This window comes from Prunus avium, chromosome 8 (assembly GCF_965620075.1).
Source record: "Prunus avium chromosome 8, drPruAviu1.hap1.1, whole genome shotgun sequence".
Classification (NCBI taxonomy): Eukaryota; Viridiplantae; Streptophyta; class Magnoliopsida; order Rosales; family Rosaceae; genus Prunus; species Prunus avium.
In genome coordinates, this window is record NC_142291.1 from 26,329,082 (window position 1) to 26,342,374 (window position 13,293).

The window sequence follows — 13,293 nt, forward strand, 5'->3', positions numbered from 1 at the left end:
CTAAAATTCGGTTCCCACAGAGATCCTCAATGATGTTTGTGCCATCTGGATAAAGTGCCTCTCTTCTATAGGAATTCTGCACTTCATTTTCAACTTTCTGAACCTAATAATAAAGTCCTGAGCTGGCTCATTCTCACTCTACTTCAGTGCAGTTAGATCACTAATTGTGACCTCAGACTGGATTCTGTAGTAGTAATCATGGAAAGCAGTACTTAGCCTTCCTGCAGAATACAATGGATTAGGACAACAAAAATGGGATTCCTCTTGAAGAACTACAATCTATTGGGATTGTCATTGCAGCTGCCATTGGATTCTATCAAGCCTAAGTACGTGATTAAATAAATTGACAAAATTTAAAGAATCTTTCTATCTTTGCCTATCTATTGAGACCGGTTAATTGTGAACTACTAGGGACTACTAGGGACTGAAACATATTTGTACTTTTTATCCTCTAATTGATCTTTTCCATGTTTAATGTTCTCATTTAGAATTGAATTTAGAAGGATATAACCTTTATTTGGATAATATACAAGCAATCTTGTCCAATTACTTCTGATATAAGCCATCTTTAACATTATATTGGGCAGAAAATCAGAATATTTGCCATCTTCAACCTTGGGATTGTGAGATGTTCAAATTTGGTCTACTTCCAGATATTTTTGTATACAAGCTACAATTAGATAATAACTTACTGAAAAATGAGACAATAAAGTGGATGAGGAATCAAAATATATTATATTTTATCATGTTTCCTGGAGAACAAAACATTTAGAATTGTACATGGCTTAAAAGACAAATCTTCTTGTCATCGAGTTCAAAATTGGAGTTATGATTTTGGGCTCAATAGTCTTCGAGAATTCATGCTATCGTCATTTGACTGCTTCACAAATTTTGTATCTTCGTGCTCAGCTCACAAGCAGTTTGACCATCAAAGAAGGCTTCCAGATTCATAAGCAACAGAAAAATGTGCATATCATCAATCAGAGCCTCTGCTTCATCTTGACATGGCGAGTTCTTCTTATCGAACTGAGGCTGATTTGGATATGAACCAGTTCACTTCATTTGCCTTCATTCATACACTTAAGCGTGAAGTGAGATGAATGAAGGTTTCATCACTGCAGGGGATTGTGATACCACCCATTGGATGATCAAATCCAAATTCTTCTTCTGCTTGACTCAACAAATCCAAGAACAAAGGCTCATTCAAGTATGATATTGGAACCACAAATCGCTTCTTCTGGCTCTCCCCAACATACACTGCAAAATAGCCTTTTGGGATGTCTAAGGTCTTTGAAGTAGCAGCCTTGTTTAGACCCTTCTTGGAGTTAACAATTCCTGGCAAACGGAATCCCATGGTTTTTATATTCTCGAATGGAAAATTAGAACAAGAAAGAATTCAGAGGACTTGGGAAACAGAGAAGACTTTGATGCTTGGCAAAGAGAGAGACTTGAGTTGTTGGTTATGAACCTGATCTCTTGTGTATATATAGATGAAAGAGTATGACCTGTTACATGAAATGAGTGGTCTCGAGGCGCAGAGATTTGCTCCAGTGAAGGATAATAGCTTGTGAGAAATCAAAACATAGCATGGGTTGTCTTCCCACTCACATAAATCATCTCCACATGCAAATGACCAAACTGTATCCCTATGTACGAACATCATTCCCCACGTCTTATTTCATCGAGTAATTTGTTGTGGTCTAAAGATTGCTAATCTGTTCCTGTCAAGAAACTATGGACAGATATGTCTGAAGCCTGTTTTGTACTTCAAAGAAGTTTCTATCCACATATAAAGAGTTTGTAGGTGTCAACAAAAATTGTTGGGCATCATGTTCTCCAACAAACATACAGACTTAATAACTACCAAGTTCTCGAGATTAAGATGGAAAACAGACCATGTGATCCCTCAAATTCTTATGCCTCTTTCCAATCCCCACCCAATTGTCCACATTTCAGGTATTTTCATCTACACACATAATACAGATGATCCCGTAAACAATTCAAATCCTGAGTCTTTACAAACATGAAATCTACTGTTTGTGTTTTCTAACATTTTTGGGTTTTAGAGAGAAACGAAATTGATTCTTGATTATAATTCACTCTGAATGATTACGTAGAAAGGAGTTAGCTTTATACAGCTATCCTGTTCTTCACAGATTTTGTAACTAAACTAATAGGCTCGTAGCTCACAACCTAATATTTAATTTATGATGAGTCTTCCTGTTTTATCTTGTATTTGTATCTGAGCGCAAAGCACGATCTATCTTGATCAAGGGCATGTACATGGCTCGTACAACTTCAACAGGCATTTGAAGAATATAGAGCTATTGCTCTGACTCTTGAAATTCAGATGCTAGAGTCCCACATGGAAAAAAGTTGAAAGATATAACTGCTTATAAGAACTTACACGAAGCATTGTAATTGATGAGCCATGTAGCGTGGGCTTGTAACTAATCAAGGTATTAAAGTGATTGGGTGTGATGGAGTCCAAGCTGAGTGGAAGAGACGGTTTCCATCTGGTTCACCACCTAGTGGATGAGGTCATCAACAAGCACGCCCTAAGTCTTGAGGATAGAAGGGCACCCTGCACTTAGGTTACAAGGGCACCTCACCCTCGATGGACATGGGTGGCAAAATCAAACTGAGAAATGTGACCTGGGGTGTGAAGGAAATTACAGTTTCGACTGGCCCGACCCCAAAAGATGTAGACGCCTCACCTTAGCGTGCTGCTTGGCTTGACCTTCATTCCACAATCACTTTTTCTGTATTGTCTCATATTGGAGAAAGTTGCAAACAGAAAACGCAATTTATGTTTTTGTTGATGTGAGTTAACCTACTAAATCAAGGAGATTTATTTCCTAAGTTAAATAGGTGATTGGTTCATATAATTGACATATCTTTGTATAATTCTGAGATATTCTCCTTATGAATTACTGTATCTATTTCCTTGTAAAGCACCCTTATAATCTCCTATATATACTTCCTTATGGAGAAGAATACAATAAAATCTAAAGTGTTCAAACCATATTCATATTTTAGCATGGTATCAAAGCAATCGACCCTAGAATGTCTTTAAGCCCTCAAATCATACCCTCAAATTCAAACCCAAACCCTAAATCTAATTCCTTACCTCTCAAATCAAACCCTCTTATCAAACTACACATACCTCTCAAATCCAATTCCTCTTATCAAACTCCTTAAACACATACCTCTCAAATCAAATTCCTCAAATTCTCAAATCAACTCATTCACCACAAACACAAACCCATATCAAATCTTCATTCCAATACGATGTCTGGCCCCTCCAAATACCTCCCACCCCAAACCCTGAACCACGAATTTTCAGCTGTATTAGTATAGGATATTTTATTGGGAAAGTAGGCTACCAATAAAATGTGGCTACCAGGGACTGAGAAACTACTGGGATTGTTATTGCAGCTGCCATTGGATTCTATCTTTGCCTGTTAAGTGTGAACTACCAGTGTCCAAACAATACAGGTCAGACATTTAGTATAAAAGTTCCAATATTTGGAATTTCCAAGCAATCTTGTCTACAACATTCCCAATATTTTACCCTATTGTCCAGCCACTGGATACAACTATTTCTGATATAAGCCATCTTCAAATTTATTGGGCAGAAAATCAGAATATTTTGCTGTATCCGCATCTAATAAATTATTGGGAACAAGCTACAATTAGATAATAACTTACTGAAAAATGAGACAATAAAGTATGAGGAATCAAAATATATTATATTTTCTCATGTTTTCTGGAGAACAAAACATTTAGAATTGTACATGGCTTAAAAGACAAATCTTCTTGTCATCGATTTCAAAATTGGAGTTATGATTTTGGGCTCAATAGTCTTCGAGAGTTCATGCTATCGTCATTCGACTGCTTCACAAATTTTGTATCTTCGTGCTCAGCTCACAAGCAGTTTGACCATCAAAGAAGGCTTCCAGATTCATAAGCAACAGAAAAATGTGCATATCATCAATCAGAGCCTCTACTTCATCTTGACATGGCGAGCAGAGTCGGCCCATAGCATGTGCGGGCTGTGCGACTGCACAGGGCCCCCAAAATTTAGGGGCCCCCAAATGTTTTTAGAAGCCCAGCAATATATTATGTATTTTTTATTCCAAAAATATTATTATTATTTCCTAACTGTCAGATATTTTTTCCTTCTTGATTCTGCCGTGTTGTGTGCATCTCTCCTCTCTCTCTCTCTCTCTCTCTCTCTCTCTCATATTAAACTCTCCTGTGTTGAGAGTTAACTTAAACCAAGTCCACTGAATTCAAAGCCACATTTAATATTCTATTCACTTTGTAAAAGCATGCCCATGCTTTATGTAGGATATGTTTTGTTTATTGGCTCAAGGAGTGATGCTACTGTGGCTAATTTTGTATTAGGCATGCTGTCGGCAGTGTGCTCTCTTGTCTCTAGAATGTTTTTATTGTTTCTGCTGAAAGGTCTCTCTCTCTCAAAGAGGGGTTGCCTCTATTCGCATTTTGTGCTGTTGTTGTTGTTGTTTGAATTCGTAGTACGAAGCTTATGAGTTTTAGCTTTAGTCTTCTTCCTTCTATTCTCTTTCGTGTCTGTGTGAGTGAGTGTTTTCTTGCTTGAATTTCTTTGGGTTTCATCTGCATGCTTGCTGTGGTGGTTGGTTTGTTTGTCTGTGAGTTTGCTGGTGTTGGTTTTTAGTTTTTCTACATCCTCCATCAAAATAAAGCCCTACCCAAGCTTTAGCCCTTTCCCCAAAATCAATGTTCTTTTCTCCCTCCCTCATTCACATGAGAATTCACCAACCATTGAAATTGGAAAATCAATTTATCAGCTCTGTGATTTGGAAGAGGGACTAAAGAAATATTTCTGGGAAGCTCCTTCTGAAGGTGTTCTTCCCGTGTCAGGAAATTTTGTTTCTATATGGATTTTTTTTTTCTACTTGTATACGTAGGGCCTCGACATCCATATTTGCACAGGGCCTCCAAAATCAATGGACCGGCTCTGATGGCGAGTTCTTCTGATCCAACTGGGGCAGATTTGGATATGAACCAGATTCACTTCATTTGCCTTCATTCATACACTTAAGCGGGAAGTGAGACGAATGAAGGTTTCATCACTGCAGGGGATTGTGATACCACCCATTGGATGATCATATCCAAATTCTTCTTCTGCTTGACTCAGCAAATCCAAGAACAAAGGCTCATTCAAGTATGATATTGGAACCACAAATCGCTTCTTCTGGCTCTCCCCAACATACACTGCAAAATAGCCTTTTGGGATGTCTAAGGTCTTTGAAGTAGCAGCCTTGTTTAGACCCTTCTTGGAGTTAACAATTCCTGGCAACCGGAATCCCATGGTTTTTATATTCTCAAGTGGAAAATTAGAACAAGAAAAAGAATTCAGAGGACTTGGGAAACAGAGAAGACTTTGATGCTTGGCAAAGAGAGAGACTTGAGTTGCTGGTTATGAACCTGATCGCTTGTGTATATATAGATGAAAGAGTATGGCCTGCTACATGAAATGAGCGGTCTCGAGGAGCAGAGATCGGCTCCATTGAAGGATACTAGCTTGTGAGAAATCAAAACATAACATGGGTTGTCTTCCTACTCACATAAATCATCTCCACATGCAAATGACCAAACTGTATCCCTATGTACAAACACAACCCTACGTCTTATTTCATCTAGTAATTTGGTCTAAAGATTTATTATTCGACACTTAGCAGGTAATGCATACATATGTAAGTAATATATAATTACAAGATTGATGTGGTCTAAACATTGCTAATCTATGGACAGATATGTCTGAAGCCTGTTTTGTACTTGAAAGAAGTCTTTTCTATCCACATATAAAAAGTTTGTAGGTGTCCAAACAATTGTTGGGCATCATGTTCTCCAACAAACATACAGACTTAATAACAACCAAGTTCTTGAGATTGAGATGGAAAACAGACCATGTGATCCCTCAAATGCTTATGCCTCTTTCCAATCCCCACCCAATTGTCTCCATTAAACTCTGTCCAAATTTATTTTCCTCTACACACCCTTTCATCTATATATACACACTCAAATACACACTGATGATCCCATGAACAATTCAAATCCTCAGTCTTTACAAACATATGAAATCTACTTTTTGTGTTTTTCTAAAATCTTTTTGGGTTTTAGAGAGAAACGAAACTGATTCCTGATTACAATAGAAAGGAGTTAGCTTTATGTAGCTCTCATGTGCTAACAGTTCTTAAAAGATTTTGTGACTGAACTAATATAGCTCACAACCTAATATTTAATTTATGATGAGTCTTCTGTTTTATCATGTATTTGTATCTGAGCGCAAAGCATGATCTATCTTGATCAAGGGCATGTACTTGGCGCGTACAACTTCAACAGGCATGGGAAGAATATAGAGCTAGCTCTTACTCTTAAAATTCAGATACTAGAGTACCACATGGAAAGAAGGTTGAAAGATATAACTGCTTATAAGAACTTACACGAAGCATTGTAATTGCCCAGCCTTATAGCGTGAGCTCGTAACTAAGCATGGCATTAAAGTAATTGGGTATGATGGAATCCAAGCCAAGTGGATGAGGTGGTTGTCATCTAATGGTGGATCCAGACTTTTTTTAAGAGAGGGGCAATATTTTAAAGTTTAAAGCTCAAAAAAAAAAATCCCTTTATTTCATAAGAAAATGTTAAATTGTGATGCCTAATTTAGAGAAACTTGCACTTGATATGGCAAAACTCAATCCCCGAAAAACATCTATTATAATATATTCTATTATATTGACTGGTTATGGGTTAAAAGAGTTTTTGTTTGTTGTATAATATTCTATTATATTTTTCAACCAAAATAAAATCTTATATTATATTGAGATTTCTAAGCTTTTAATAGGCAACATTTTGATTTTAACTGTGCTGAGCAATACTTTATTGTTCTTTCCTTTTGGGTTTAGTGTAGGTGACGTTTTGGTTTTAATGGCTTGGGCAGTGGGCCCACTAGAGCAATATTGTATTTCCAATGGCTTTGAGAAACCAACTTTAGTGAAACACTGCGTTTCATTAAACATAACGAAACTAGATTTTTTACGATGCCGTTTCAGAAAAAGAAAAATTAGGGTATTATGTCTTCTTCTTCCTTCGTGAGGCAGTGCCTCAACCTCCATTAAGAACGCCTCTGCAACTTGTCATCTGCAAAATGAGCGGCGCCATGAGAACTTGCGAACCCTACGCAGTTCCGGCGAGAGGAGGTGCAAGTGCACCTCCTTGCGCCTATGTGGGTCCGCCACTACCTATAGCATAGTTTTGCTATCCCAGACCAATAACACAATAACACGTGGAAAAGTTATTCTACGTGTCACTGCATTATAGGTAAGTTTTTTTCCTGCACTTGGGTTACAAGGGAACCTCACCCTTGATGGGTGGGTGGCAAAATCAAACTAAGAAATGTGACCTGAGGGGACCATGGTTTCCAAATTCAAAATTGAAGAATGGAATTTGTGGAAATTAGTACCAGTATAACCCAAGGGAACCTCACCCTTGATGGGTGGGTGGCAAAATCAAACTAAGAAATGTGACCTGAGGGGCCTATGGTTTCCACATTCAAAATTGAATAATGGAATTTGTGGAAATTAGTACCAGTCTAAAATATCGATGATATCGGAAATATCGGTAGTCCAAAAACACGGAAATTTCGACGGAAATATCGGGATATTATCGATATCGATAAAAATTGAATAAAAACCACAGAAATTGTAAGAAAAACTTGGAAATTTTTATTGAAACTTTGGAGGATGTTTATTTAGTCAATTATCTATTAGTTCGTCACAAAAAAATTGGAAGGAAATGCATTATGATGGATTTAACTTATTTAAGTTGATTATATACCGAGCTGGCAAACACTATGAGTGTAGAAAATATATAGTAATTAATGAAAAAAGATTAAACACACCATTATCATTTATATATAAGATTTACTACAATATTTTACACTATATATACATTGCATGGTAAGATACATGAGTGACTTAGTACCACATAGAGTTCCTATGAGGTTCAAAATTTTCACTATCTTCATCATCCCTATGTGTAGAGTAAGTGTATTGTGAAAAGTAGTCATCAAATGATAAATCTTCAAAATAGTTTTGCATGTAATTGTTAACATGCCACCCAAAGGAAAGGTCAAAGATTCATTCTCATGTGAAAATTTGATTCTTGCCAAAAGAATTCAAAACAAACAAGATAAATATAAATATTTTAGCATATTGTCAAAAAAACATAAGCGATATGGTGGTTAAGGTGTTGGAGTAAAATGGGAGGGGTTCAAATCCCCTTTGTGTTTTTTTTCTCCCTTTCTCCCTTTTTCATCTTTTTTTTCTTTTTTTTCTTTTTTTTTCCTTTACATCGATATTTTCAATATTTTAGCGATATTACACCGCTATTTTGACAAAATATTGTTGAAGTGTGAGCGAAATTATCGACATCGATATTTTCCGATATTATCGTCGATATTGTCAATATTTATACGATATGGACATGGATATTATCGTCGATATTGTCGAAATATCCGTGATTCGAAAAAACCGAAATATCCTCTATATTTCGTCGATATTATCGATATTTCAGACTATGATCTTGACAAATAAAATATAACAAATGAATGGAAAAAAATTAGAAATACCTGCATATATAGTTATGGAACAGGTAGAGATTGAAATTTCAACCAGCCGGCAAGAAAGGAAAAGGGAGAGAAACCCAGAAACAATAGAAATGCGTGGTATGGGAGGGAGCCCCTATTATGTCACCTCCTTAGTTTTCAATTAAGAAAATGTAGAGAAATTAAGAGGATCCTTCCCAACCACCCATCTCCATTGGCCTCTGGGAGGCTTATCTCCCATTTCAAGTTAGCCAAGGGTACACAAGTTCAAGAAAACAACCTATAGTGCCCTTGGTTTCCATATGGTAAGGAATCTGTGTGCCACTATAGTTGTTTCACCACATGTTTTGGCAATTTTCATAAGGAAGGATAAGGACAATTGGATTGGTATTCTTGCATGCTTTCAACGCGTCGTAAAATACAGTCGTGATGCACCTATTAAACCATTTTATTATGAGTTCGCGTGATGAATGCGATGAGAGAGATAAAGAGAAACCGGTTATATTTGACACCTATGAACAGAAAAAAAAAAAAAAAAAAAAATCCAAAACCGTGACAGGTTGGTGAGGAAGTTAGGGCCCGTTCGGTAGAGCGTTTTTAGCATATTCTCTGTTTTGATTCTCTGAAAACAGTCGAAATATGCATTCGGTGGCAAGAGTTTGAAAACATGAAAAACAACTTTTAGAAAACAGATTCAAACTCATGTACAAAAATTGAAAACGCCAAATTATCATTTTCAATTTATGTTTTCATTTTCTACCCAGCAAAACAGAAACGATAATCAAACCCACCACGGCCACTACTACCAAACCTCACAGACCCAGTCCCCACATCACCACCACCTATCAAACCCAGTCGACACCAACACCACCACCATCCCAATGGAATCACCACCAAACACCCAATCGAACCCAATACACATCATCGCCACCTAGTAAAAAGAAATCGACCCCAACACCTCCACCACCCATGCCCAATCAAAGCACCATTACCGCCATCACCACCTGATCAGGAGGGCGAGAGAGAGACAGAGAGACAGAGAGGTGGGCTAATGGGATTCATGCCATGGAAGGAAGGAGTGGGTGCTACGGCATGAAGAGATAGTGAAAAAAAAGGGAAGGAAGAAGAAAAGAGAAAGGAGGGGAAGAAAGAAAGAAACGGGGCTGGGAAGGAGTTTTTATCTAGCCAAAAAATTTTAATTAATGAATATAGAATATAGGATATATATTTCAATAAACCAATAGGAAACAATTCATGATTTTCTTGGTTGGACCAAGAAACATATGGAAATTCTTTTTTTATGTGTTCTCCCTTATTTGTTTTTTTTATCTTTTATTTTTGTAGTTCTACCTGTTTCGGAAAAGAAAATTCCACCTTTTTATTTATCATTTTCACTTATTATTAAAGATAATTCTAGGTTTTTATAACATTAGAATTTTTTTATTTTTTATAGAACATACATTAGCAAAAATATGCTTGAAAATTAACTCACATATTATTATTCTCAAATTGTACTACCAGACACGTTTTCACTGTTTTTATTCTCTGAATATGTTTTCTAATTAATCTACCAGACGCATTCTTGAATCCTGAAAATGCAAATTCATTTTCTAAAATTGAATTTTGGATTTTGGGGATATTAGTAACAATTTTTGCTCCACTAAATAATTGAATTGCATAAAACTTAAAATGAAAGTTACTGGTATGTTAGATATGAAATCTAGTTTATGAATTAGTGAATAATTCCTCATTCATTGTGTTCAAATTTTCAATTATTGCTAGATTGAGAATTTTTGAGTTTTTATGGACCTAATTTGGAATTTTTAAGATTAAAAAATCAAAATAAAGGCGGAGATGTATCGCAGAGGAAAAGGGAAAATATAAAATATACACAATGGTTCATAGAATAATAATGAAATTTGATCATTTTTGTCAATACTTATCATTGTGGGGTTGCTGAGAAGATTTTTCTAGTGGACAATGTGAGAACTTGATTTAGCTATCTAGTTGATCTTACATTGAATGGCGCTAGGGTGTCACTAGTACTGTAAAGATGATGAGTGAATTTGAGACTGCTTGTGGACCAAGAAATCTAACTTCTAACCAAGCCACCGTATATCAAGTGGGAGGTAATTTGGTATAAGTTCTTTTCTTGACTTACAAGTAATAAGACTTGAATTCTTTGTATTGAATAAAAAGGAAATGAAATTAGAGAATCTAGCGAAGATGTAAGAAATCACCCGTACAAATTGATGTAGAAGACAGATCCTGCTCCAAAATATATAAAGTAAAAATGAGTCCCCGCCTTCCACTTGATTATGATCTTCCTTGCTGGGCTATGAATGCTATTGGGCTTCTAATTTGTTGCTCCAAAAACCCATTTACCGCAATGGGCCATTCATCGGGCCTCTATAAATTCAGGTCCAATCAACATTTATATGGAGATGAATGCTAGATTGGAAAATCCATCTGCAGTATGTGGTGTAGAGGCAATATGGTGTGGTGGGGATGAATGGGGAGACATATGCATATGAAGGATCACATGGCTCTGTCTTCCACAGCATCAAGAATTTGGCAATGATTGAGACTTTATATTTGTTGAATTGTGTTTTAGTTTTAACTAATCTGAAGTCCTTGCTAGGACAGGAAGCTAGACAAGTTGCTGACTCTTATATATCTTTATGACAGTATGTTTGTAAATAGTTTGTAGTTTGTTAAATAGAAAAAATCTTCTCATGCACCTATCAATAATACATTAAGGTTTTTTTTTTCCCTCAGATAATTTGTTTTTCTAAGGGTTTTCAAAAATTTAGTTAATAGCTCAGGCAGACCTTTCTTTTTCTTTTTTTGGCTTTCATTAAAATAAGAACCCCTTCTGCCCTAGACCCTACGACCTACACCAGTTTATGCAAGCTGGAATATTGTCCTCAGAAAATAGGGATATTTAGGCACCACCGAAAAACAAAAAAGAACCAGGAGCTCTGCAATTATGCGAATAGACTTTGGCCAAGAGAAAATAAAGGTAATAGCATATTGTCTTGAAACAAATTTTTGTGTCAGGAGTTGATTTGCAAGAATGTGTTTCATCAAAATTTGATAACTTAGGATCAATCAAGCATTAAAAATGCCACTGAAATGGGCATGATATTTCCCTTATAAGACTGTGTCTTATTGGGAAAGGATCCCCCAATCTGTATGAGGAACCATGTAAAAAGTTGTATGGTAAGCATTTTAGTCGAATTCTTGTGCACATCTGCTGCCATTTGGGGGTTAACTACATAACAAGAGCTACAAGAAGATAATACTATAATGCAAACTATAAGACAAGAAAGGATGAGAACAACAAAGAAGTTTACACAGGTTTGAAAGACAGAATTTGACTGCCTTTGGGTGGGGGGATGATATTTGGACCAATGGTTCTAGGGAGTTCATGATATCATCACTTGTCTGCGTCATAAATTTCTATGTTTCTGCTCAGCCCAGAAGCAGCTTCAGGATTTGAGAAGGTTTGCTTTCACCACAAGATGTGAGTTGATTCCATGGATGATCAGTGGTAGCCTCTTCTTCATCCCAACTCAGTGAGTTCTGAAATGAGGATGCTTTGGATATGATCATATCCAAATTCTTTCATCTTGGCTCAGTGAACTCTGAAATGAGGATGGTTCGGATAGAATGGATGACCGATTCGCGTTCACTCACACACTTAAGCGGGAAGTGAGATCAAGGAAGGTGTTTTCACTGCAGGGGATTGTGATACCTCCCATAGGATGATCATATCCGAATTCTTCTTCAGCTTGACTCAACAAATCCAGGAATAAAGGCTCATTCAAATATGATATCGGAATCACAAACCGCTTCTTCTGGCTCTCTCCAACATAGACTGCAAAGTAGCCTTTTGGGATATCTAAAGTCTTTGAATCTGCTGTCTGGCTTGAACTAGATAGAGATCGAATGAGACTTCTCTTTGCATTAACAATTGCAGGCAACCGGAAACCCATGGTCTTATATATTCTCAAATGACAAAAGAAGAAGAGAAGGAATTCAAAGGACCTGGATTTGGAAAGCAGAGAAAGCTTTGAAGCTTGAGAAGGTGAAGACTTGAGTTGCTCATGATGAACTTGGTCATGTGTATATATAGATCAAGGGTATCCAAAAAATCAACAGCTACATGAAATGATTGGTGAAGAGGGCACTGAGATGGGCTCCAATGAGGGACACTTGATTGTGAGAAATCACATGGGCTTGTCGTCCTTCTCACGTAACACATCCTCGAAAGATTTCTCACCGAACTCTTCCCTACCTCCTCTAGGTAACAGACAACAAAAGGACCACCAGAGGTGATTCAATTCAAAAGAATTATGTCTGTAAGGTAAGTAGCATTTATGCTTGAGACATGCACTTCTGTTTGTTCACACTAATTCAACCGACCACATAATCGGACTAGTTTACTACAAAGTTTCTTGATTAGGTCTGCTAATGAATTGCCCTCTCACTTCATCAAAGGACCAACAACACTGCATATGTTGTGGTCCTACCCAACACTGATACAATTGTGTTGTGCGGTGCTAAATAGCTTGCTTGGGAGCAGCAAGGCACCCTATCATGTGGCTTTGTAGTTTTGTCTCTGATCTTCAGTC

The 13,293-nt window shown here is 36.9% G+C and overlaps 3 protein-coding genes across 3 annotated transcripts; all 3 read right to left on the bottom strand.

Moving 5' to 3' along the window:
• Positions 1-716: 716 nt before the first annotated feature.
• LOC148292417 (indole-3-acetic acid-induced protein ARG7-like) lies at positions 717-1,769 on the bottom strand. The gene has a single exon (XM_088245275.1). The coding sequence runs from the start codon at positions 1,352-1,354 to the stop codon at positions 1,073-1,075; it is 282 nt and encodes a 93-aa protein (XP_088101401.1). The 5' UTR covers positions 1,355-1,769; the 3' UTR covers positions 717-1,072.
• Positions 1,770-4,802: 3,033 nt separating this feature from the next.
• On the bottom strand, positions 4,803-5,615 carry LOC110745486 (indole-3-acetic acid-induced protein ARG7-like). The gene has a single exon (XM_021945586.2). The coding sequence runs from the start codon at positions 5,357-5,359 to the stop codon at positions 5,078-5,080; it is 282 nt and encodes a 93-aa protein (XP_021801278.1). The 5' UTR covers positions 5,360-5,615; the 3' UTR covers positions 4,803-5,077.
• A 6,330-nt stretch (positions 5,616-11,945) lies between these two features.
• Positions 11,946-12,837, bottom strand: LOC110745183 (auxin-induced protein 15A-like). Its single transcript, XM_021945261.2, has one exon. It carries the CDS (start codon positions 12,652-12,654, stop codon positions 12,352-12,354), a length of 303 nt encoding a protein of 100 aa, XP_021800953.1. The 5' UTR covers positions 12,655-12,837; the 3' UTR covers positions 11,946-12,351.
• Positions 12,838-13,293: the final 456 nt, after the last annotated feature.